Source organism: Mixophyes fleayi, chromosome 1, assembly GCF_038048845.1.
Source record: "Mixophyes fleayi isolate aMixFle1 chromosome 1, aMixFle1.hap1, whole genome shotgun sequence".
NCBI lineage: Eukaryota > Metazoa > Chordata > Amphibia > Anura > Limnodynastidae > Mixophyes > Mixophyes fleayi.
Window position 1 is genome coordinate 288,889,334 of NC_134402.1, and position 27,894 is coordinate 288,917,227.

Genomic DNA, 27,894 nt, shown 5'->3' on the forward strand with positions numbered 1-27,894 from the left:
TCTCAAAACTTTTGCCCATGACTGTAGACTGAGACATATCTGCCTGTTGTGCCTCTCTTCATGTCTCCCAACTGAAAGGTCAGATATGAAGAAGAGATATCGCACTTCACATTGCTCTACTTGTAACAGTAGTGCATTATTTCTATTTCTGTGCTGTAGGAGAAGGAGTTAAAAATAAAGTTGTTTTGTTGTGAACTGAGATGCCTTGCACCTAATATTTCTTTAAACTTGCACCATTGTTGACCATTCCACTGGATCTGTGTTTAAATTCCTGAGAATTCATGAGACCACTTGGTTGCAGATGCCCCACCCACACCATAGACAGAGTCAAAGAGAAGTTGACAGCAGGTGGGCTACTTTATGACAACAGGACAGTCCAACAAGTTGAACGCACAAAACCAGACCAGAGGAGTTTCACAGTTCCACAGCTTGACCCACTGACATTAGGAAACTGAGTATTTGCACAAAGAAAAAGAAGAAGTAATTTTTATTGGATGTACTTTCTAATTAATTTTAATTACATTTTCTAAAGCTAATAACGTCATTGTTACCAAAAACAGTTAACATTTTGCAGCAAAATATAAAAAAACAATCAAAATATAATAAATAAATAAAAATAAAATTATAAGTGATCAGAAATGTTATAATAGTAGTTTTCCTGTTGGGTATACAACTGTAACTGTAACTGAACATTCCATTGTGCCCACGGAAATATCCTGTTGGTCTCGCGCATAGCGGGATGACTTCTTGTCCCTCCTTGGTGGTTAAGGTATGCCACAGCTGTGACATTATCTGACTGTATCTTCACAGATGCTCCCCGCAGCAAATGTTCTGTGTTGATTACAGCACGGAACACTGCTTGCAATCCTAACATTTTTATTGAGAGCTTTGACTCCTCTGGAGTCCAAAGATCTTGAAAATGGCCCTATGGATGCCAGCCCCGAAGGCTGGCATTCATAGTCTCCAGAGTCAACTCACAAATGGAGAAAAGGTGACCTCTGCTGAAGCTGTCCTTCCTCAGCCACCAAAGAAGCAAGTGACGCACCTTCTGGGAAAGGTGTATGACCTGACTGGACAGACAAAGGTGGGTTCCACTTGGAGATAAGTTCCAATTGAAAAAATCTCACCTAAAACTGGGCAAATTGGATCACCTTGAATGTCTAACTCATCTTGCTGAGAACTCTCATGAAGAAATAAATGGAAGTCTATCTGTGAGCTGACCAAACATAAACTTTACCATGTTCTGCAAGAATAAAACCTTGTACTACGGTAAAATCACTATAGACGCTCAGGCTCCGTTCCCCGAAAATCGATCACATCCGAACTCAGCAGATTTGAGTACCGAGCCAAGCCGGCTCGGTACTTTCGCGCATGCTCGTAATTGAAAACGAGGCAAAATGTCTCGATTGATACATCGTCGGATCTTGCAAGTTTTGGATTGTATAAGTACCACCCTCCACGGTGATCCAGTGCCATTTCACAGAGGGACACAGAATGGGGTAGCACGGTTCTTGGCAGTTTCTAGTGCAGTTGGGCAGCGTCATAGGTATAAAATAAAGAGGAGGGGTAGCAGTGTTCTTCGAACTCTCCAGTGACATTCAGGAGAGCTACATTGCTAATTGTCATTGCTGAAATATAAATAATAGGGCTGACAGTCTTGGTCTTCTAAATCTGCAGTTACATTGTACTGTGTTATATAGGTAACACACAAAGAGGAGAGCTCCATTGCTCCATTGCTAATTGCCATTGCAGAAATAGAAATAATAGGGCTGGCAGTGTTCTTCAAAATCTGCAGTTACATTTTACTGTGCCATAGCTCACTCAGAAACAGGAGAGGTGGCAGGGTTCAGTGCTGAAATAGAAATTTTAATAACAGGGCTGTCAGTGTTCTTAAAAGTCTCCAGTGACATTCTACTGTGCCATAGCTCATACAGAAACAGGAGGGGTGGCATTGTTCTTGTCACTCTCCAGGCTCAGTCATGATGATGGTAATCCATCTACCTCATGTGCTAAAACCCATGTTCAAATGCATAGTGGTTTTAAGTCAGGGAAACAAAAATGTAAATAAAAAGCTTGTACCTTTTTAAAGAAAAAAACTCCTCTCTAAAAAAAGGTGAAGGTTTACTATAGAAAAACATAAAATTGCCAACAGGCCTTTCTACCCAAAATATTACCAAGCATACCAGCATCAGCTAGCTAGCTCCCGTCTCTTAGCTAGATCTCAGCACTTGCAATCTACACTGTCATCATATTGGCTCTCACCAGTGTGTACATCCTCAAACAATACTAATTCAACCCCGCCGGAATCCACAATCACAGAAGTCTGTGTACTGATGTAATTGCCAGTAATGGCCTTCATCATGGAATTTGTAGTTCATTTTACGGAAGAGCTGTCACGATTTTTGGGCAATTTGTTTAGACCAGACCAAATGTCAAAATGTTGCGCATCACCACTGGGTGTCTTGGGAAAGCTAAGTTTTTTCCTAGCAGCAATTTCCAGAGAAACTGAAGGAGGAGACATCATTGTGTCATGTACCACTTGAGCTGTCAGCTTGCTGATCAGGAGCTCATTGCATCTCTTGAGATCTGGGTCAGTTGTAAAGAAAGAGAAGACATAGCTCTTAAACCTAGGATCAAGCACAGTTGCCAAAATGTAATGTCCAATTTAAAGACGTTGATATCTTCTGGATCCTGGCGCAGGGAATAAAGTACTTAATTTACAAGTCCAACATAATTAGCGGAATTGCTTTATTTCATTTCCTCCTTCAATTTCTCTTGCTGCTTTTCAAAAAGTCTAATTAGGGGAATCACTTGACTCAAGCTAACAGTGTCGGCACTCTCTTCACAGGTGACTACTTTGAGTGGTTTCAGCACCTTACACAACACGGAAAATATTTTCCACTGCGCTGGACTAAAGTACATTCCCCCTAAATTCTATTCTTCTTGCAGCTGCTGCATTCTCCTACATGCTTTAGCAGAATCATGAAAATTACCCTAAATATTTCGGACAGCATCTTCTGCATGTCATTGTCATTTTTTAAAAATTTCTGTACCACCAAGTTGGTTGTGTGAGCAAATCAGGGAATGTGATGGAATTCTCCCCACTGTAATGCTCTAACAATATTGGTGGCGTTATCAGAAATCACATATCAGGAGAGTCCAAGCAGAATAAGCCATGTTGCAATGACATCCCTTAGTTTTTCAAATAGGTTGTCAGCGGTATTACCTCTGACCTGCGCCTTGTCTCGTCTCTGATAACTACCTCTCACTCCCACCTTCAAGACTTCTTCCGTGCTGCTCCGCACTTATGGAATTCCCTACCACGCTCAATCAGACTTTCCCACAGCCTTCAAATCTTTAGATGCTCTTTGAAAACCCATCTCTTTTTTAGAGATGACCTTATCCTCGATAACAATATTCACACCAATGCACCCTGACAACTATCCCAATCTCCACACTGAGCCACGCTCGCTACTTTTGTTTCAGCTGTGCCCTCTTTCCTTTAGAATGTAAGCTCTCTAATGAGCAGAGTCCTCCATACCCTTTGTTTTCATGTCTCCATTCATATTGTCTGCCTTGTCTGTTCTTGTTTTATGTATGTCCGTGTCTTCCCTACTGTACGGCGCTCTGGAGCACTGTGGTGCCTTACAAATCTAGGATAATAATTAGGGATGTGCACCGGCCACTTTTGGTGTCTCGTGTTTTCGATTCGGATTTGCTTGAGGTTTTGGGTTCGGATTTGTTTCGCAAAACACCTGACGAAAGGTTTTGGTTCGGATTTAAGGTTTTGGATTCGGATTTATTTTGAAAAAAACATAAAAAGTGTTAAAATCAAGTTTTTTGGTTTATTTTCACTCCTACGCTATCATTAACCTTAATAACATTCAATAACAATCATTTCCACTAATTCCCAGTCTATTCTGAACACCTCACACCTCACAATATTGTTTTTAGTCCAAAACGTTTCACCGAGGTAGCTTTCTGGACTGCATACACAATTTGGTACCGGGGCCACAATACCTCCGCCTTCAAATGGTCTGAATTCCACTGCACAGCTGCCTGCTCCTACATCCTCTGCAGCATATACAGGGTGTAGTTCGAGCGTGTCAATACCTCTTGTTTTTGACGATGACAGGTCATTTTCATTAATTTATGATTTGGCAGCAACAGTCAACGTTGTTTAATATCTGATACGCCTCTATCTGGACTGCATAGTGGAGTGGCCCCGGTACCCAATTTGGTACCGGGACCAAAATACCTCCTCCAACTTTCAAGTGTAGTGTTTATAATTTATAAAAACTACAGTAGTTATAGCACGTCAATAACTCTTGTTTTAGACGACCATGGTACAGAGCATTCATCATTGAGATCCCATCAAGTATGTGAAAGACAGACAGCGTCGAAGTGTTATTTGTTGACTTTGTTAACCAAAAAATTGTCCCTGTTGCAAATATTCGTGCAATGAAGAGTGACTTTTTCATTTAAAGGCTCAAGCTTTCAATTGTAGTGTTTATAAGTTATAAACACTACAGTAGTTCAAGCACGTCAATACCTCTTGTTTTAGACGACCATGGTACAGAGCATTCATCATTGAGATCCCATCAAGTATGTGAAAGACAGACAGGGTCGAAGTGTTATTTGTTGACTTTGTTAACAAAAAAACTGTCCCTGTTGCAAATATTCGTGCAATGAAGAGTGACTTTTTCATTTAAAGGCTCAAGCTTTCAAGTGTAGTGTTTATAACTTATAAACACTACAGTAGTTCAAGCACGTCAATACCTCTTGTTTTTGATTATGACAGGGCATTTTACTTTTGGTTTAAGTTGTTGAATTTGTTTCAATTTTGTTTTACTTTGTGCTTATGGCAAACGACTGTTGAATGGTCACATAATGGCAAAAAAAGAGTTGCAAGATGGAATTGTCCTTGGGCCCTCCCACCCACCCTTATGTTGTTGAAATAGGACATGCACACTTTAACAAACCAATCATTTCAGCGACAGGGCCTACCAAACAACTGTGGCTGAAATGATTGGTTTGTTTGGGCCCCCACACCAAAAAAGCTATTCATCTCTCCCTGTACAAACTAAACAGGCTCTACTGAGGCAAGATCTCGTCCTCATCCTCAATCTCTGATTCCTCTCCCCCTACAGTGTGTACTTCCTCCTCCTCACACATTACAAATTCGTCCCCGCTGGACTCCACAACCACAGGTCCCTCTGTACTATCTGGAGGGCAGTGCTGTACTTGATTGAGGAATTGATAATTCATTTTTATGAACATCATTTTTTCAACGTTCTGAGGAAGCAACCTACTTCGCCGCTCACTGACCAAGTTCCCCGCTGCACTAAAAACTCTTTCCAAGTACACACTGGAGGGGGGACAACTCAGGTAAAATAGAGCCAGTTTGTACAGGGGCTTCCAAACTGCCTTTTTTCCTGCCAGTAACATAGCAGTACCACTGGACTAATACTGCTGAATCAGTGAACTTTGTAATATAGCAGTACCAATGGACTTATACTGCAGAATCAGTGAACTTTGTAATATTGCAGTACCACTGGACTTATACTGCTGAATCAGTGAACTTTGTAATATAGCAGTACCACTGGACTTATACTGCTGAATCAGTGAACTTTGTAATATTGCAGTACCACTGGACTTATACTGCTGAATCAGTGAACTTTGTAATATAGCAGTACCAATGGACTTATACTGCAGAATCAGTGAACTTTGTAATATTGCAGTACCACTGGACTTATACTGCTGAATCAGTGAACTTTGTAATATAGCAGTACCACTGGACTTATACTGCTGAATCAGTGAACTTTGTAATATTGCAGTACCACTGGACTTATACTGCTGAATCAGTGAACTTTGTAATATAGCAGTACCAATGGACTTATACTGCTGAATCAGTGAACTTTGTAATATAGCAGTACCAATGGACTTATACTGCAGGATTGTTTTGGGATATTTTTTTTTTTTTTATAATTACTTTTTTTGTAATTTTTTTTATAACTTTTTTGACATTTTTTATAATTTGGGAATAATGGGGAAAAAACAATGCCCTTAGAAGGACAGAGCACAGGACACAGCACCACTGGACTGAACAGGACACAGCACAGGACCCAGCAGCACCACTGAACTCAGAAGGACAGAGCACAGGACACAGCACCACTGGACTGAACAGGACACAGCACAGGACCCAGCAGCACCACTGAACTCAGAAGGACAGAGCACAGGACACAGCACCACTGGACTGAGCAGAACACAGAGCACAGCACAGCACAGAACTGAACAGCACGAGATATAGTAGGTACAGAGGACCACCTAACACACCCTCCCTCTACCCTGATCAATGCCCGAGTGAAGATGGCGGCGACTAGCGGGAAATTTATAGGATCCGAGTATCGCAAGATCCGACAGCGGGATTATGAGTCAGAGCCTCGGTTTCAGTTTTGCAATTGGCGGGAATACCCGGATCTGTCTCGGATCCAGCTCGGATCGGCAACGTTCGGGTGGGCTCGGATTTCAGAAATCCGAGTGCGCTCATCTCTAATAATAATAATAATGATAATAATAAGCCTCTTACTGAAGCAGATGATACACAGAGTAGCCTGCCTCTGAAAAATGGGACGTTCTTGGGTTCATGCTGCTGCTGTCCCTGCTGGTGAAGGCCAATCAACAACCCAGTTGGCTGTCACATTCATATAATCTTTAGTTTGCCCAGTTCCGCTTGCCCACATATCTGTGGTTAAGTGTACAGTGGGTAGAATGGCATTTTGTTGCCCAATAAGTACATTTTTACGAACCTTCTAGTAGAGGTGAGGAATAGCTTTTCCAGTAAAATGGTGTCTTGATGGAATTTGGTAACGGGGACAGAAGACCTCAAGTAACTGTCTAAAACTAGCTGCATTAATAGTGGATATTGGACGCAGATATAATACTAGCATAGTCGCCATGGCGTCTATGATCCGATTTGCGACTGGGTGACTTTGAAAAACTGATGAGTGCTCCGACAGGTGGGAGGTATGGAGAAGGAAGGGGAGGAACTGCAGCTAAATGTTGAAATTGTTGAATGTTGAAATTTAAAGTGCCGTCCCTTCTATGCTTCACTAAAAACCCCAATGTTCGAGGTCACCCAATCGGAGGACAGAGAAATGTGTGTAATGTGTACACATGAGTTGGCATGCTGAACGAGACATTTAATTTTTTAATTGTTAAGGATATTGCATCAGGAGCAATTTTGTTTAGTTTGTATCCAAACTTCATCACCTACATAATTAAGGCTTTGTTTTATTGTTTGCGTTTAATACTTTGTGTTACTTAATCCTGTCATTTTCTGTGGTTTTCTGCTCTCAGCCAGAAAAAACATTAACAGTCTATTAATGCAAACATAATTACAAGGTTTTTATTCGTGACCTACAGAAATCATCCACACCCAATTGTAAAACTAGTGACCCTATTAAGTGAGAAAAAAACAAACAAAATAAAGCTCATGTAGACCTTTCTAAGGCTGTCGTATACCAAAGAGAAATCATGATCAGACCATGTCTGGACGAAAAGCATTAACAAAGCCCTCCTAACTGTGCTTATTAAACCTAATGTGCTCCACTGCTCCAGAGGAAAAGGTCAAATAATAGCAGACAAAGGAGCAATTGTGCACACAGAAATAGAAGAAATGGCAAATTAGAAGGCCATCTGATTTATCTGCTGTTCATAGTTAGTCTTCCAAACAAATATTGAAATACTCTTTTGTTCACTACATTCCTTGGCATGCTTCATAGTTGACAAGTTCTAGCAGGTTATATTACAACATCTTACACAGAAGATGTAAAGTACAGGCAGGATTCAACTGCTTTAAAATATTTTATCACTAATAAAAAATATACTGTATATTTTAAAAATCCATAAGTGTACCACATATTGTGAAGATGGCTGATATAGAGTTAGGAGCAAATTAAGTAACTAGGTACAAAATATGCACCTGGAAAAACAATTTTGTGCTGCGGGGAAAAAATGGAAAATGCACGATCTGAGCACTGCTCCTGCCCCCCCCCCTTCCCCCATCTCATCTCCCCCCCCCCTGCTTTCACTCCTGCGAAGATGTCATCACTGGTCGAGGTTTTTCACATTAGCGTAGGCACATGCACGAGATGTGCACATGCTGACATACTTTACTGACATTGGTGTGTGCTGTATGTGTCCACCTTTGTGTGATGCCATCATATACACACATGGACCAAAGAATAATGGTCCGGCACTGTGCAGTCTTTTCATCATGGAGCTGTTAGGAACTTACCTTGTTCCCGTTCCGCTGCGCTGTCAGCGGGAGCTGACAGCGGTGTCCATCTCTTCAGCGCTTCTTCTGTTAGCGCTGCCGCACTTCCGGGTTCTCTCTGCTGCTGATCATGTGACTCCTGGGCGGGGAATTCAAACTCCTATATTTTCCCTGCTCTGACACGCTGCCTGTGTCAGAGCAATGTGTTTCCTGTTCCTGGCTACAGTTCCTGTGTCCTGACTCCTGTGAACCTGCTCCCTGTTAACCCCTCTATTCCTCCTACTCCTGTGTACCTACCTGGCTGTGACCTGACTATTCTTTGGCTTATCCCTGGCACTACGCAACTGGACTATCTTCTGTGTACCGACTCGGCTGTGTTACCAACTATTCTCTGGATCTCCCTCTGGCACCGCATACCTGATACCTTCTGTGTACCGACTCGGCTGTGTTACCAACTATTCTCTGGATCTCCCTCTGGCACCGTATACCTGATACCTTCTGTGTACCGACCCGGCTGTGTTACCAACTATTCTCTGGATCCTGCCACGCACCCATTGCCTCCGTGCATCTACCGGTTACTGTTCCAGACCTACTACGCCTGGAATTAACGGTTAGTGCCTGTACTTGCACCGCATTGTCTATTTTCTTGTCTGCCTGCCATCACTTAGAACTTTCTCCCTTACGTCAGTAGGCTAATCTGGGGGCCGCGACCTGCGGTTCTTCGGCAGCTAAGCCCACACTACCTTGCGGTGGTTCTTGGTGAAGACCGGAAGGCCGTTAGACTCCGCGCCCTAGGTAAGCCTGTGCTAATACTGACTAAGGCATCAAAATCGTAACAGTTTGCTCTGACCCTTATCTAACTGATGGAAGCGACAGGGAATCCCACTGCGAGAGTACTACTGGATAACTTAGCGGCTCAGGTTGAGGAACAGGGGAAAAATCAAGAACAGTTATTACAGATTCTGCAGACTCTGTCTAACAGGTTGGATACGCTCCAAGCAGCTCAGGTGGCAGCTCCTAATCCTCCACCTGCTCCGGCCCCACAGCCTGCCCCCGCTCCAAGCGGTTCAGCTGTATCTGCTCCCACCACCTCTCAACTCCGCATACCTAACCCACCCAAGTTCAATGGGGATCCTAAGGAATGCCGAGGCTTCTTGAACCAGTGTGCTATTCAATTCGAACTTTTGCCCGGAAACTTTCCCACACAGAAAACTAAAGTCGCTTATATTATTTCCTTATTGTCTGGTCAAGCGCTTGCCTGGGCTTCTCCTCTCTGGGAACATGATGACCCCATTCTCCATAATTGTGCCACTTTCTTGGAAACCTTCAGACGCATCTTTGATGAACCCGGACGAGTCTCCAGTGCAGCTTCTGGACTCCTCCGTCTGCGCCAGGGTACCCTTACTCTGGGCCAGTATGCCCTTCAATTTCGCACTATGGCGGCCGAACTTCGTTGGAACAATGAAGCTTTAGTGGCCACATTTTGGCAAGGCTTGTCCGATCGTATTAAGGACGAGCTAGCAGCCCGAGAGTTACCCACTACCCTGGATGCTTTGATCTCTCTCTGTAACCAGATTGATATACGTTTCCGTGAACGCACTCAGGAGAGAGAGAGTTCCCGTCGATCTACTTTCCGTTTGGCTCCTCGCTTCCAAAGTCCTATTACACCGGAGGAAGAGCCTATGCAGTTGGGAAGAGCACGTTTATCCCAGGAGGAAAGAGAGAGGCGGTTCAAGAATCGTTTATGCCTTTATTGCGGGGAACCCGGTCATGTCCTGAGTCAATGTGGGAAGCGCCCGGGAAACGATCGGACCTAACTGATGACGGAGAGACTAAGTTAGGTATGAACATTCTCTCTCCTATGGATTCTAGTTTTTCTATCCAAGTTATTCTGCAATATACTGATAAACAATTGTCTCTTCCAGCGCTTATTGACTCCGCTGCAGCGGGGAACTTTTTACGAGCTGACATTGTAGAGCGGTTATCATTGCCTAGGCAACCCTTAGATCCACCTATTGCCATTACAGCTATAGATGGCAGTCGTATCATTGGAGGATCCATTAAGAACAGAACTGTCAACATGTCTCTACACATTGGAGCCTTACACACTGAGGAAATCTCCTTCTTAGTCATTCCAAAGGCTATCAACCCGTTGATCTTAGGCCTACCTTGGCTCAGACTTCACTCCCCCACTTTAGATTGGCAGAAACCGGAAGTTCTTGCATGGGGTTCAGAGTGTCATTCCCGATGTCTTCCCAGGATTCATAGACCCGCTATGGGCTGTCTTCCAACACCCTCCGGTATTCCTCCTCAATATCATTCGTTTTCTGATGTCTTTTGTGAAAAGGAGGCTTCCAAGTTACCCCCTCATAGACCTTGGGATTGCTCCATTGAATTGTTGCCGGATAAGATACCACCTAGAGGACGGGTATTTCCATTATCTCTACCCGAATCAGAGGCCATGTCCCTATATATTAAGGAGAATTTAAACAGGGGTTTTATCCGGAAATCCTCGTCACCAGCAGGAGCAGGTTTCTTTTTCGTAAAAAAGAAGGACGGCGGATTGCGTCCTTGCATAGACTACCGTGGCCTCAACGCCATAACGAAAAAGAATAGGTACCCCTTACCATTAATCTCTGAACTCTTTGATAGGATCAAGGGAGCTTCAATTTTTTCTAAACTGGATTTGAAAGGGGCCTACAACCTTATCCGTATTAAACAAGGGGATGAATGGAAGACGGCGTTCAATACGCACGATGGGCATTTTGAGTATCTTGTCATGCCATTTGGACTTTGTAACGCTCCTGCGGTTTTTCAAAATTTCATTAACGAAGTTTTTCAGGATTTCCTGTATCAATTTGTTGTCATCTACCTAGACGATATTCTTATTTTTTCACCTGATATTATTACTCATCGCCATCATGTCTCCTTGATTCTTCAACGCCTTCGGTCGCATCATCTGTACTGTAATGTGGACAAGTGTGTCTTTGAAAAAACGCATCTTCCTTTTCTTGGTCACGTGGTTTCTGGCTCCGGATTACGTATGGACCCTGAGAAATTAAAGGCGATTTCTGATTGGCCCCAACCGGTTGGACTTAAGGCCATCCAGCGTTTTATTGGGTTCTCTAATTATTACCGCCACTTTATCAAAGGGTTTTCGTCTGTTATTGCACCCATCACTTCCCTGACCAAGAAATCTGCCAACGCTAAGACCTGGCCACCAGAGGTGGTAGAGGCCTTCAAGTATCTTAAAGAAGCCTTCATATCGGCACCTATTCTTGAACAGCCAGATTCTTCCTTCCCCTTTTTTCTCGAAGTTGACGCGTCCTCCACTGGAGTAGGAGCTATTTTGTCTCAGAAGAATTCTACTGGAAAGTTTTCTCCCTGTGGCTTCTTTTCTCGTAAATTCTCATCCACCGAAAAAAACTACGGCATTGGAGACAGAGAACTACTTGCTATCAAATTGGCCTTGGAGGCCTGGAGACATCATTTGGAGGGAGCCAGATTTCCTGTTACTATTTTTACGGATCACAAGAACCTGCTTTATCTACAAACTGCATCCTGACTCAATCCCCGTCAGGCCAGATGGTCTTTATTTTTTTCACGATTCAATATGATCATTACCTTCAGACCAGGGTCCAAGAACAAGAAGGCTGATGCTCTCTCTCGTTCCTTTGATTCTATGGATACCGAAGAAGAGAGTGTTAGGTCTATTCTAGATCCAGAATGTATTTTGGCTACTACTCCTACTCGGGTGATCATTCCTCACGGGAAGACTTTGGTTCCTCCACATCTCCAAACTAAACTCCTTAAATGGGCTCATGCCTCCCGTTTTTCTGGTCATGCCGGTATAAAGAAGACCTTGGAATTTATCTCCCGTAGTTATTGGTGGCCGGCTATCCGTTCGGACGTTCGACAGTTTGTGACGGCGTGTTCCACTTGCGCCCAGAATAAAGTTCCTCGTCAAGCTCCATACGGTCTGCTGCAGCCTCTGCCAATTCCGGATCGACCTTGGAGTCATCTCTCCATGGATTTTATCACAGATTTACCCTCCTCCAGAGGGTTCTCAGTAGTGTGGGTGGTCACCGATCGCTTTTCCCGAGCCGCTCATTTTGTGGCATTGAAAGGTCTCCCTTCTGCTCCTATTCTGGCTCAACTCTTCATTAAAGAAATTTTACGCCTACATGGCTGTCCAGATATTATCGTTTCTGATCGAGGAACTCAGTTCGTGGCAAGATTTTGGAGGGCCTTTTCTCGTCTTTGTGGAATTAAGTTAAATTTCTCTTCTGCATATCATCCGCAAAGTAATGGTCTCACGGAAAGGACGAATCAAGAATTGGAGAAATTCCTCAGATGTTTCATTTCAGCTAAACATGATGATTGGGTTGATTTATTACCTTGGGCAGAATTCGCCCACAATAATAATTCACACGACTCTACCTCCATTTCTCCTTTTTTGCTCTTCAGGGATTTCATCCTAAAGTTCCACCCTTCAAAGAGTTAACCGCTTCTGGGGTTCCTGCAGTGGATTCCCTTCTATCGGACTTCTCGTCTAGGTGGGATCTTATCAAACGCAAATTACTTCACACCTCTGCCATCAGTAAAAAAGCATTTGACAAAAGAAGAAGACCGTCTCCACTACTTACTCCTGGTGACAAAGTGTGGTTGTCTACAAAGAATCTTCGCTTGTTGGTTCCTTCTAGGAAATTCGCTCCCCGATTTATCGGTCCCTTCAAGATCATTGAGGTCATTAATCCGGTGGCCTTTAGATTAAAATTACCCCCTACCTTGAGGATTCCCAATGTCTTCCACATTTCCCTTCTCAAACCACTTGTTGTTAACAAATTCTTCTCTTCAAGAAGACCTCCTGCTGCTATTTCTGCACCAGATCAGGAATTTGAGGTGAAGGAGATTCTAGATTCTCGGATTTCCAGAGGTTCCTTGCAGTTCCTGGTTGACTGGAAAGGTTACGGTCCTGAAGAGCGTTCTTGGATTCCTGCACGAGACCTTCATGCTCCGAGTTTGTTGAAGAAATTCCATACCAAGTTCCCTCTAAAGCCTTATAGGTTGTCCGGAGGCCACCCCTGAAGGGGGGGGGTACTGTTAGGAACTTACCTTGTTCCCGTTCCGCTGCGCTGTCAGCGGGAGCTGACAGCGGTGTCCATCTCTTCAGCGCTTCTTCTGTTAGCGCTGCCGCACTTCCGGGTTCTCTCTGCTGCTGATCATGTGACTCCTGGGCGGGGAATTCAAACTCCTATATCTTCCCTGCTCTGACACGCTGCCTGTGTCAGAGCAATGTGTTTCCTGTTCCTGGCTACAGTTCCTGTGTCCTGACTCCTGTGAACCTGCTCCCTGTTAACCCCTCTATTCCTCCTACTCCTGTGTATCTACCTGGCTGTGAACTGACTATTCTTTGGCTTATCCCTGGCACTACGCAACTGGACTATCTTCTGTGTACCGACTCAGCTGTGTTACCAACTATTCTCTGGATCTCCCTCTGGCACCGCATACTTGATACCTTCTGTGTACCGACTCGGCTGTGTTACCAACTATTCTCTGGATCTCCCTCTGGCACCGTATACCTGATACCTTCTGTGTACCGACCCGGCTGTGTTACCAATTATTCTCTGGATCCTGCCACGCACCCATTGCCTCCGTGCATCTACCGGTTACTGTTCCAGACCTACTACGCCTGGAATTAACGGTTAGTGCCTGTACTTGCACCGCATTGTCTATTTTCTTGTCTGCCTGCCATCACTTTCTCCCTTACGTCAGTAGGCTAATCTGGGGGCCGCGACCTGCGGTTCTTCGGCAGCTAAGCCCACACTACCTTGCGGTGGTTCTTGGTGAAGACCGGAAGGCCGTTAGACTCCGCGCCCTAGGTAAGCCTTTGCTAATACTGACTAAGGCATCAAAATCGTAACAGGAGCCCTCATGAACGTGTCAGGCATATTCCCCTTACACTCTTCCCATACTTCCCCCCTTCCCCTTTGTTTCTTCTACACGAGTATTGCTGGTGGCATAATGGGAGCATGTTATGGAGACTGTGATATATATGAGGATATGGGACTATTGAGTGTTATGTGACACTGAATATGATAAAGTTATGGAGACTGTGGTATATATGGTGGATAGTATGTTATGTGGTGAATTGTGTGTTACATTGTATTGAGCAAGACAGGTCATACCTTCCAACCTTGGCAAGTTGGCCTCCAGGAGATCCGGAGGGAGGTGGACACGAGGGGGTGGGGTTAAACTAATCACGTCAATTGACCCTGCCCCCTAAATTGACATCACAGTTTGTAGTCTTTTACAGCAGGGGGCGAGGTCACGAATATGCGTGAATCGCGTCCTAAGTCCCGCCCCTGTCACTTAACTAATGAAGTGTCCACTAACCGGGAGGTTGCCCTGCCCTACCGAGAGTCCGGGAGGACTCCCAGAATTTCGGGAGTCTCCCAGACATCCTGGGAGAGTACACAACTATGAGAAATATTTTGGATCTGTGGTATAAATAGTGGGATTAACAATATTGTTTATTCTGAGGAAGTTGGATATTGCTGCGCTAGATAGGAATGCTGAGCTAATGCTGCAAAGTGGAAATTGTAATGGAATCTGGGGTACACGCACACACAAGTATTAGGAAGGTACTTATATACATATAAGAGATCAGTAATGGAAGTTAATGCAGCTACACACAGATATTCTATCTTCTATATTGATAAACATAGAAAACTCAGTGATGGTTCCATTTTATTTAAAGTGGTAAAAACAACAGGAGTAGGCGTGCTTTATAAGGAAACATGTAAAAGTGTGTGGGTAATTAATTACACTATCTAAAAACAATGTACGAATGACAAAGAACAATGTATGGGGGGTATTCAATTGTTCCTTCGGCGGCCGGAAAAACGAGCGCTCTAAACCTATTACCGTTTATACGGTAATTACTCGCTGAATTTCTCAGGGAGCTGCGAGATGAAGTTCAGCGAGTGAACTACTGTATTAACGGTTTTTGTGCGCAATATTACCGTATAAACGGTAATAGTTTTAACGCGCTCGTTTTTCTGGCGGCCGGAGGAACAATTGAATACCCCCCTATGAATCACAAAGACAAAATTTCCACCAAACTCTAAATTAGCTTAACTGCCTTTTAAAGATACTCCTAAGTGAATTGTTATGTATACAAATGTAACTAGATTGTAGCGTTTGTGCCTTTAAGTAACATTTTAAGAAAAAGTGCATTGGTTTACACCAGGGAAATGAGACCCAATCATGTCTCACCATGCAATTTAGAGTAGTTCTCCATGATGCTCTCTTTGCAAACAAATTGTTTAATACTGTCTAATAAGCCAGTAGTAAATCATGCTATAATATTATTATTTTGTACATGTTCCTGATTTTCCGGGATGTACAATCATGGGCAAAAGTTTTGAAAATGACACAAGTATTGGTTTTCACAAAGGTTGCTGTTTCAGTATTTTTAGATCTTTTTGTTAGATGTTGCTATGATATACTGGAGTAAAAGTACAATCATTTCACTAGTGTTAAAGGCTTTTATTGACAATTACATTAAGTTTATTCAAAGAGTCAATATTTGCAGTTGACCCTTCTTTTTGAATACCTCTTCAATTCGCCCTGGCATGCTGTTAATCAACTTCTGGACCACATACTGACTGATGGCTGCCCATTCTTGCCTAATCAATGCTTGGAGTTTGTCAGAATTTGTGGGTTTTTGTTTGTCACCTGCCTCTTGAGGATTCACCACAAGTTCTCAATATGATTAAGGTCTGGGGAGTTTCCTGGTCATGGACCCAAAATTTTGATGTTTTGATCCCCGAGCCACTTAGTTATCCCTTTTTCCTTATGCTCCATCATGTTGGAAAAAGCATTGTTCATCACCAAACTGTTCTTGGATGGTTGGAAGAAGTTGCTCTTGGAGGATATTTTGGTACCATTCTTTATTCATGACTGTGTTCTTAGGCAAAATTATGAGTGAGGCCACACCCTTGGCAGAGAAGCAACCCCACACATGAATGGTCTCAGGATGCTTTACTGTTGGCATGACACAGGACTGATGGTAGCGCTTACCTTTCCTTCTCCGGACAAGCGTTTTTCCAGATGCCCCAAACAATCTAAAAGGGGATTTATCAGAGAAAATAACTTTACCCCAGTCCAATCCCTGTACCTTTTGCAGAATATCAGTCTGTCCTTAATGTTTTTCCTGGAGAGAAGTGGCTTCTTTGCTGGCCTTCTTGACACCAGGTGTCACAGCATCAGATGTTTGAATAGACCTGGAACCCTGCACAGGTGGTGACTAACCTCCCAGAGGTGCAGAGTCTAACAGAAAGAGAGGTATTTACCAGGGATCCCCACAAGGGGATATGGGCTTGGCTGCTCTCTAACTGCAGGTTGCGGACCCCTAGGAGGCACAGAGCAGGGTACGACAACCCGGAAACAGATGAGATGAGAGACTGAGCTGGAACACTGGAAGGCAAGTAGATAGATCTGAGGAACAAGATGGAATGGTAACAGAGCACTGGAGCATGGAGATCCTAGTAGGTAATGGAGCACATGATTTGAGCTGATGCGCAGTGTTTTGAGGAACAGGACGCAATCAGGGTTGAGAGATAGAAGACTCAAACTAAAGGGGCAGCACTGTGGCTTAGTGGTTAGCACTTCTGCCTCATAGCGCTGAGGTCAAGAGTTCAATTCCCGACCATAGCCTTATCTGTGAGGAGTTTGTATGTTTTCCCCGTGTTTGTGTGGGTTTCCTCCAGGTGCTCCGGTTTTCTCCCACACTCCAAAAACATACTAATAGTTTAATTGGCTGCTATCAAAATTGACCCTAGACACTCTCTCTCTCCGTCGTCTGTGTGTGTGTTAGGGAATTTAGACTGTAAGCTCCAATGGGCAGGGACTGATGTGAATGAGTTCTCTGTACAGCGGCGCTGCAGAATCAGTGGCGCTGCAGAATCAGTGGCGCTATATAAATAAATGGTGATGGTGATGATGATGATTAAAGGAAGAGGCGGTGAGCTGTAGAGCACAGGAGCGCTGAGATCCTGGTGGATAGTATAGAAACAGGATCGATGATGATATATAATGCTCTGCAGATTAGTCACAGATCTTGATCGTGGAATAGATAACACAAATATAATGGAAAGGTGGAACTGCAGGTAACTGGAGCGCTGAGGTCCTGAGAGGCAGTATAGCCTTGAAGAAGGATTGATGATGATGCGCAATATACTGTGAGTCTGCCACAGGTCTTGATCGTGGAATAGGTAACACAAATATAGATAAAAAGGTGGAAGCTACAGGTAACTGAAGCAAGCTCTGCACTGGTGGTGCCCTGATCCCGCAGCTGAATTAAGTTTAGGAGATGGTCCTGGCGCTTGCTGGACGTTCTTGGGTGTCCTGAAGTCTTCTTCAGAACTATTGAACCTCTCTCCTTGAAGTTTTTGATGATCCAATAAATGGTTGATTTAGGTGCAATTTTATTAGCAGCAATATCCTTGCCTGTGAAGCCCTTTTTGTGCAAAGCAATGATGACTGCACATGTTTCTTTGCAGGTAACCATGGTTAACAGAGGAAGAACAATGATTTCAAGCACCACCCTCATTTAAAGCTTCCAGTCTGTTATTCTAACTCAATCAGCATGATAGTGTGATCTCCAGCCTGACCTCGTCAATACTCTCACCTGTGTTAACGAGAGAATCACTGACCTGATGTCAGCTGGTCCTTTTGTGGCAGGGCTGAAAATGCAGTGGAATGTTGTTATTGGGATAAAGTTCATTGTCATGGCAAAGAGGGACTTTGAAATTAATTGCAATTCATTTGATCACTCTTCAAGACATTCTGGAGTATATGAAAATTGGAATCATAAAAACCTAGGTAGCGCTCTTTGTGAAAAATAATATTTGTATCATTCTCAAAACTTTTGGCCATGACTGTAGTTGAAAAGTCGACAGTGAAAATGTCTACAGTGAAAATGTCTATACCAAACTGTTGACAGTCATAAGGTCAACACAGCTAAAAGGTTGATAGTCAGAATGTGTACATGTTCATAATGTCTACACAGTTAAAATGTCAACATGTAAAATGTAGACAGGGTTGTAAAGTAGACAGTCAAAATGTTGACATATATCACTATATTTAAAACCCAAAAAACTAAGAAATATAAAAGAACAGCTGAATCAACCCTACTGCTGGGAGTCTAGGCTGGCACTAGCAAAATCAGGGGGACAAAAAGAGTGGGGTATCCCTGATTTTACTACTACAAGCACAAAGCTTTTCCAACCTGGGCTGGTGGCTCAATAATAGAGAAATCCACAGGGTAGTGTCCCCCTGCCATAATCCCAAGAGGTAATGTGTTCCCTAGAGGGAATGCGCCCCCCCCCCCCACTCACCCCCCAAGTGTACCCAGCCCTGTGCTGATAACACTAGAGCTCTTCCCACATCCAAAGCTCATAAGTTAAAATGTTGTTCTTAACCATAAAACAATAGCAGTAGCAGTGCTTGGAAATCATCTGATTAATTGGGCAATATGTATTTAAACATTTTACTGTGAATCAGGTTTACAACTCATGGTTAAGTTTTCAATTAATCATTTACCTGTTTATCTTTACTGCTGTAATATAGCTAAAATATATTAGATGAAAAATCAATATGGCTATAAAAGGCTGACAGTGTAGTGCCACAAGTGTGCAGTATAAAAGGTGCCCATCTTTCAGTATAAGTGTTGCCCCCTCAATAGCTCCCCCTTAATATATTCATAATATAATATTGCCCCCTTTATGCATTCATAAAATATTGCCTCTTTTATATATTCATAAGCTAGTAATGCCCCCAGAAGATAAATAATAATGAATTTGTCCCCTTTAACCAATAAATAAAGATTGCCTTTATTATTAGTATGTCTATTATGCCTCCTCTTATCTTCTGAATGGCCAGATAGCACAAGACATATGCAGTTTGAGCTATCTGGCCATTTAGAAAAAAAACACCTTTTTTCCTGCATGTTAGTGAAGTTTAGGTGTTCACAAACTACCACTGCACAATAGTAAATTGTGTGGTTTAGAGTCGAAAACTACACGTGTTGTACGGCAGTTTGTAAATCGCAGAGAAAAGCGAAGTTTACTAAATTTCCCCCTTTAAGTTTATTAGTGTTTACAATGAATCCATATATTCAGCACATACACTGCACTTATCTGGACTATTGCAACCTGCCTAATGGAACAGATGAAGCATCACAGGCCCGTGGCACATACATTACAGTACAAGTTTAGAGTGCTATTAAATCCCATTACACTAATAAGTCACATGGCTAATATGGTTTGTCTAGCATAAACTACAGAGAACGTAAAGGGTTCTCAAACTCTATATTTATTAGATTGTTTAATGGATTAATGAAGCACGCTGAGATCCTGGTGGAAATGGATGCAGTATGGTGGTGCCAGCTATAGACCTATATCCCTAAATAACACTAATATGAAACCACTGGCCAAAATCTTAGCCTCTAGACTTACTGCTCATCTCCTGTGACAGGTCCATATAGATCACATTGGCTTTAACCCACACAGTGAAGCTAGAGATCATATAATAATTATAATTATTTATATAGTGCCTTTCTCCCTTTAGGACTCAATGTACTTCACATTGTTGCAGAGGGTGAGTCAACCATATTGGTCAGGCTCAGCTCCTATTCTGTTAGTGGAATCATTCACATCACTTCCTGCCCCCTTGGAACCTACTGTCTACATTCTCTACCACACACTGCAGACAATTTTTGTTAGCAGCCCATTAACTTACCAGAATATTTTTGGACTGTGTGGGAGGAAAACAGAGTACCTGGAGGGAACCCATGCAAACACAGAGAGATCTTACAAACGCCACACAGATAGAGCCGTGACCCAGTGCTGTTAGAGGGTAATGCTAACCACTTTGCCACAGTGCTGACTTTATTACCAAAGCCTTGGCATCGCACTCTTATTATGCTAATTTTCATTTTTGCAGCCACTGAAAAAGCAACAGGTGAAATATACATAGGGCATAGTGAGGAGACATGTGAATCCAATTATATTAGACTATGGAATATTAAGCATCAATACTTTATCAGAATGATAAAGTGTTAATATGTGATACACAGATACATTAATAGGAATGCGGAACACATGGGTGGGAACTGGATAATTATATTTATGACTGAACAATTTATGACAACACACCGATAAAAAAAGTATGTAATGAATGCACATAGTGAGTAAAACCTTTTCGCAAATTAAACAAGATTTTGAAATACTGTACTGTGCTCATGTAACCATGGAAACTGGCATGATATACCACACACAATGGAATTTAATTATTAAACCTGCCTGTAATAACTAAACACTAAATTTATTCATGTGGTATAGCTGAATCATATATCATACTAGGTCTGGTACAAGAAGAATGCAGTTAGAAACAAGTTTGGTTCTAGAAATATACGAATAAACAATGACACTCACATAAAATATAAGAGAATTTTAGTAAACATTCTGATAATAAAATAAGGGGCCCTCACTTTCTTTTCATTTCAATTTTTAGGCATATCTTTGTAACTTTAACTTTATTCACTATATTTCAACTAATCAAACAGATGATATTTTACACAAGAAAATGTATTGGGGATTTGTGAGATATAGATTATTGGTAATTTAACAAATAATAATAAAATATGGAATATTAATAGTGAATTAGTATTATGTTGGAAGCAGAGCGCCCCATATCTGAACAAACTTAGACTTCTTTTTTTTCTGTAATTTGCAATTCGTATCCAGGAGGGCATTCCACATAATTTAAACTGTAGGTATAAGTACAATACAGTAACAAATATTATTATAAAATTACCAAATTATTGTGGGGTACAATTCCTTTCTTGTGCAGGTATATTTTTCTGGATTTGGATGTTAATACATTTATACTGTAAAATAGTTACTTATTGAGACTGATACATGCTCTTTTTATAATTACTGTATAATCACATTGGTTGTGTCTCTTTATTATATATCTATACTTGCAAGATAGGTTGGGGACTTTTGTTTTCTTTGACATTGTTTTTTATGTATTTCATATGCAAGTACAGGTTGTATTTGCCACACCTTACTGATGACTGTCAATTTCTGCTTATTTCCATCAAGCGATCGCTCTGTACATTCGTCGTCCTGACATGACACCTGTGCATTTGCCGTGTCCTAGTCATGAGGGAAGGAGCATAAAAAATCTTCATTGAGACTATGAGGTGCCATAGACTCCAATTGATAAATCCAACATGCCTCTTTTTGTAACAGTACTTTGTTTTGATCACCCCCTTTCCGTAGTAGGATGATCAAAACCAATTATTATTACTAAAAGAGGCATGTTGGATTTATTGATTGGATATTATGGCATTTCATGGTCTCACTATGTTTTAGGTAACCAACTGAATCGAAAATCATCTGGCTGGTGCATACTAAGTGGAAACAAATACCCACTGACGTATGCCTGTCACTGTTATAAAACAGACTATGCACACTGAATAGAGTTACGTGCATTTAGATCATCTTATGTTCCCTGTAGAAGTAGGACACAAAGGGCCTGATTCAAAGTATGCTTAGCGAACATAATGTTTTGTTTTTTTTAAAACTCCCATACATCTGGCATACGCACGTCCATATTCAACAAGGAGTGAATATGAAGATACGTCTGTTGATGAATATGGGTCTAGCTTGGCTCTGCTCTAACAGACAATACACTGCAGAAGACGACTAATATGTATGTGACATATCAAGTCACAAAAGAACGCACAGATAAAGATTCAATTAATGTCACCTGTTAATAATATAGGGCCTGATTCATTAAGGATCTTAACTTAAGAAACTTTTTATTTCAGTCTCCTGGACAAAACCATGTTACAATGCGAGGGGTGCAAATTAGAATTCTGTTTTTCACATAAGTTAAATACTGGCTGTTTTTTCATCATGACGTAGTTGAATCTCAGAGTTCGATTCTCGCGATATTTGAAAAGCATAAATACCCGCCTACACAGCAATCCATCACCATTTGACAGATGGACAGAGCAGGGTTAGGTCACAGGCTGTATTAGAGCAGAGACAGAGCAATAATTGTACACCTTATTCTTTGTATTATTATTTCAATTCAATTCTAATCTATTCAATTCTATTATTAATTCCAATTCTATTAGCAATTGTTAGAGCAGGAAGAGAGGAGGAAAGAGGAGGCTTTTTTTTTTTCAATATTTTGCACTACAAGTGCTTTGGGGTGTCCCATATTCCCCAGTGTGAAACAATAATTTTTCTGGCTGTCAAAAGTCATATTTAGCAGCAGTATTTATACAATATTTTGCACTACAAGTGCTTTGTGATGTCCAATATTCCCCAGTGTGAAACACTAATTTTTCTGGCTGTCAAAAGTGATATTTATCAGCAGTATCTATACATTTTTTTGCACTACAAGTGCTTTGGGGTGTCCCATATTCCCCAGTGTGAAACAATAATTGTTCTGGCTGTCAAAAGTCATATTGATCAGAAGTATCTATACAATTTTTTGCACTACAAGTGCTTTGGGGTATCCCATATTTTCCAGTGTGAAACAATAATTTTTTCTGGCTGCCAAAAGTCATATTTAGCAGCAGTATTTATACAATATTTTGCACTACAAGTGCTTTGCAGTGTCCCATATTCCCCAGTGTGAAACAATAATTTTTATGGCTGCCAAAAGTCATATTTAGAAGCAGTATCTATAAAAAAGTTTGCACTACAAGTGCTTTGGGCTCATTAAAATGGATTCAAAGCAGTCCACATATGAGCAGAATCAGCAAGCAGGTGCTGGCACCAGTCCTGATGGTAGTGTTCCCAGTACGTCATCTGGTAAAGCCTATGTAAAAGTACATATGCTTTTTAAATCAGGAAAAAAAACACACACCAAAAAAAAATTTACCGTGTTGAAGCGAAAAAGAAGTGTAACTGAGGAAAAGTTAAGTGCTGATAAAAAAAAATTGCCAACATGCCATTCTACACATGCAGTGGCAAAGAAAGAATGAGGCCTTCACCTTTCTCTATTAGTGACAAATCTAAAAATGTTACTGAGCCTTCTTTTTGTACGGTCACTCGTGACCAAGCAAGACCAAGTAATTTGGAGTCTAAAAGTGGTGCACAATTACTGTTACGCATGAAAGCTGAACTGCAAGAAAACAGTAAGGCATTAGAGGATAACGTTTGCTCTGAATCAGAAATTACACCATTCCCTGTGGAGAGTCCATCCACCAGTGGTATGTCTAATCGTGAGCATCCTGTTAGTGTACCCATAAAGAAGGGCCCTTTCAGCAGATCTGCTGATGTGTGCCTGAACAGCCTGAGTGTAGCCAGTGATACACAAATTGAGGATGCCACTTTGGAATTAGAAGAGGATGAGGGGGACATTTGTGTAGGCGACGAGGGCGCGAATGATGATGTTGATGAGGATGATGCAGACTGATACCAAATTGCCTTTCTCAATTTCTATTTATATTCTAGAGTCTATGACGGCTGAATAGTTTTCTATTTTACTCCTTGTGGAGAGGGTGTCTGATGCAGACAAATACCAAACTGCCTTTGTCCATTTCTATTTATATTGTACAGTCTATAACGGCTGAAATTTTTTAGTATTTTCAACAAGTGGAGGGGGGCCTAGAGAGACAGAAACCAAACTGCCTTTGTCCATTCAATTTATATTGTACAGTCTATAATGGCTGAATTTTTTAGTATTTTCTACAAGTGTGGGGGGGCCTAGAGAGACAGAAACCAAACTGCCTTTGTCCATTTCTTTAGATATTTAACTATAAGTGTAGGGTGTAATATACACCCAAAGACTATGACTGCATTTCCAATATGCATAGATGGAGAGGAAGACAATCTGGTTTGTGTGTAGAGTTAATGACGGCCTACCAGGAATTAAACTGTTTTTTTCATAATTTATTAGCTTTACAATTACATTACTTATCCAAGAAACAGGTGGAGCACTAAATCCGGTTATATTATGCCCAAAAACATTGATTTTTAAACAAAATTGCAAGACCAAACCAAACAAAACCAAAACACGCAAGGGCGGTTTGGCAAAACCAAAATCAAAACACGATTGTAATCCAGATCCAAAACCAAAACCAAAACACGGGGGTCAGTGAGCATCTCTAGTCATAAGTAACATGTGTATAATTATGCACAAAAAAGTGTAGAGGTGTGACTTCTGCATTTCCCTATTTGCACACAATCTGATAATGTAATGCACTTTCATATACACATGAGAGAATATTCCCTTGCCAGTAATTAATAAATAAATAGGTGTAAGTGTATAATGCAACAAAATCTGCATACTGATGAATATATATACACTGTGGTGCGCAGTATGTGAATCTGAACAAACAAATATCAATCAAGGGCTTTGTGGGATATTGATAAGGACAACAAAGCTGTTGGAAAACAGTATGAAAGTAGTCAGGTTATGGTCTTACCATTTCCAGTATAGTCAAAGGAATCAGCTTCATCTGGAGTATCAAGATCATCTACATTAATGTCTAGCTCATCCGGGGTGTCAAGGTTATCATCAGACAGGATGGAACCTTCACTGTGGTCCAGAGACAGGTTAATGTTAGGAGCTGTGAGTTTGATTTTTCTGGCCTGGGAGCCATTCAGATCCAATGAATTTGGAGGTTCTAGAAATGAAAGAAATTAGAAATAATGTTTAATGTACTATAAAAATGTAACATCTGATTTATTTATGAAATTAGTCAAACTATATTTAACATATCCAAGACACCTCAAATTTAGATCTATAAAGGTGGTTGGTGGAACTTCAGCACAGTGGTATAAAAAAAGAGAGCATAAATATACATAAGTACATAAATATAGTTTCACAGTGTATGTGACCAAACACACCACACACTGAAAGCAATATAACTAAACCTGCTTTTATTAATAAGAATTCTTAATACATATAACATGAGTTTTCCTACTTCTATGATACTACTTCCCTGACTACAAGACACAATGATATAATTTAGCCCCTTGCGTCTCATTGTCAATCTTGGGATTAGTCTTCACTCACTTAACTTAATTCATAATTGCACATTATCATTGAATTACATGACACTACTCAAAGGCTCAAGTTTCAGTGATATCCCCTTATTGGAGATTAATAGTAACATTTAATCATTTAATAAAGGTCAAAAATGTTTTTTAGGATTCTCTTTATGAAGAAGTATTAGTTATACTGGTATGGAATCTTTTATCTGGGGTCTCGGTATCCAGAAAATCCAAAAGCAATTAAATATTGCTGGTGTTCTCTCATACAAACAGACATGTTGAAATGCTTTTACTTCCTAAAGTGTACTATAATAAGAATAGAATTCTAATAATAGATTGGTGGCAAAGGGTACCAGTACATTTTATCCTATGCATCCCCAATGAGAGGTGTGCTGCTACACAGGGTGGGAGGGAACGGGAATGCCTAGGGACAGGTATCATGTTTATCTATTTTAGTAGGCAAGGTTTTTCAAACTATGAAGAAAACCCTGAGCATTCTGATAGAAGATCTCACTATCTGTGATTCATTCCTTTCAACCAAACAAAGGCTTTGAAAGGAAATATAAAATGATAAAAACAACACCAACTGACATAAAGTACAGATTTACGTAATACATGTATTGCAAAACTTAGCTTTCATCAATTCATACATATTTATCAGGGCTGTTCCAGCAATGAGACAAGGTGAGTATTAATGTGTGCATATATGAAGATAGATGTTCAGTTTGCAATACTTTTGTTATATATTTAGAAGGATTAAATTTTTCCCTCATTTTGACATATAGGCAGCATTCACTCATCACAACAGGGGAGATCGCAGATCAGCTGTTCTACTAAAACTTATGGACATAATGGGACTCATAATGAGTTTGCTATAAGTCCAACACAGAAGTACAAAATATGATTTTCCTTACTGCACAAATGCAGTACAAAGGAGTACATCTCAGTCTGCATGCACGTATTTTCCAGTTGCAGCGTCTCTTTATGTAGTGCCTCACTATACATAGCCCAAGTACAGTAATGGTGTGTTAATGCTTACACTTATATAGATGTGTATCTGCTGTCACTGCTTCACCCCTGGTGCAAGATCCGTCCTGATGATGATGTGAGCTGGATTCAGCAAAAATGCCGAATATGCTCTAGTACTGTCAGCCTGGCATTGGCAAAATCATCTACTTGTCATAGGTAGCTTCTAACAGTGAGTGCACATGATTTTGACAGTATTTTTAAATGATGTGTAATTTTTATATATATTAGTAGGCGAAGTGTTGTTCCAAATTATGGAGAAAGCCCTGGGCATTCTGATAGAAGATCCCACTATCTGTGGTTCATTCCTTTTAACCAAACTAAGACAGCAAAAGACATAAATTACAACTTTGCATAATACATATATTGAGCAGATTAGCTTTCAAGAATTCACACATAATTGTCAGTGGCGTTATAGCAATGAGATAAGTTGAGTAATGTGTGTACACAGCCTTATTGCATGCAGCAGTTATAAGTTCTAATCTACTTAGCATTATACAGATGACAGCTGCTGGGAAATCTGCAAATTATTATTAACAGTTATTAGGAGCCAGTATGCTATGTATTACTTTATACCATTCATTTTGTTTTCTTAAAATGATGATGACACCCAGTATAGTTAAGCTTTCCAGCAATATTCCTATATAAACCCATGTTTTCATTTAGTAATAACGTAAGTGACACATGTTGTGCAGATATATATTGTATAGGGTGAATATTTTGTTAACCTTTTTTGTTATATCATCCATATCTGAGAGAAAGTCGTTTATAAAACAGAGGTTTCATTTTTGACAATTTTTTTCTGATCAGAGCAGTTTAAAGACTGACAGGAACTGTATTTTCTAGTATGTTTGTAATGGGTGCATCCATTTCCAAAGTTTACCCCATATTGATGTAAAGGGGCTGTGCAAACAGAACTGAAAGATTACTTAATAATACTTGTCCAGATACCAACCAGGTGGCCCACCTGTGCTAACACTAACGGAACCCCCCTCCATGCAGGCCCGGCGCTCCCATTAGGCAAGGTTAGGCAGTTGCCTAGGGCACTGGGCTCTGCAGGGCGCCTCAAAATTAAAAAACAATGACTATTATAGTTTAAAACTGTGCGGCGACCGCTGAGTATACCTAAAACGGCTGCCGCAGGGGGAGGGGGAGGGGCTATGGATCACCACCGCCGCTCTCCCCTCCAACAGCTGATGGGGCGCTCTGTCTCCTCCCCTCCACTCACTGACTGTCGGGCGTGACATCATCATCACGGCCCGACAGTTTCAGTGAGGGACGGGACCCGGCAGAGAGGAGCAGCGCCAAGGTAAGAAAAGACGGGGGGGGAGTTTTTTACATTGTGCCAGGGGGGATTTTTTTTACATTGTTCCAGGGGGGGATTTTGTTACATTGTGCCGGGGGGGCAGATTTTTACATTGTAAAAAGGAGGAGCTGCGCTCAACTCCAATACGGCAAGAGCAGCAAAGAATCAGGAATCCCTTCCTGTGTACCAAACAA

The 27,894-nt window shown here is 41.3% G+C and overlaps 1 protein-coding gene across 13 annotated transcripts in view; it reads right to left on the reverse strand.

Annotated features, from left to right (window-relative positions):
- LOC142155213 (protein prune homolog 2) overlaps positions 1 to 27,894 on the reverse strand; it is a 132,032-nt gene that overhangs the window by 50,708 nt on the left and 53,430 nt on the right. For all 13 annotated transcript variants that reach the window (XR_012691717.1, XM_075211016.1, XM_075211017.1 and 10 more), the window contains one exon: positions 24,798 to 24,998. Coding sequence is in view for 12 of the 13 variants with exons in the window: in XM_075211016.1 (XP_075067117.1) it covers positions 24,798 to 24,998 (201 nt within the window). In the remaining variant the exon portion in view is untranslated. The remainder of the gene's footprint in view (positions 1 to 24,797; positions 24,999 to 27,894) is intronic.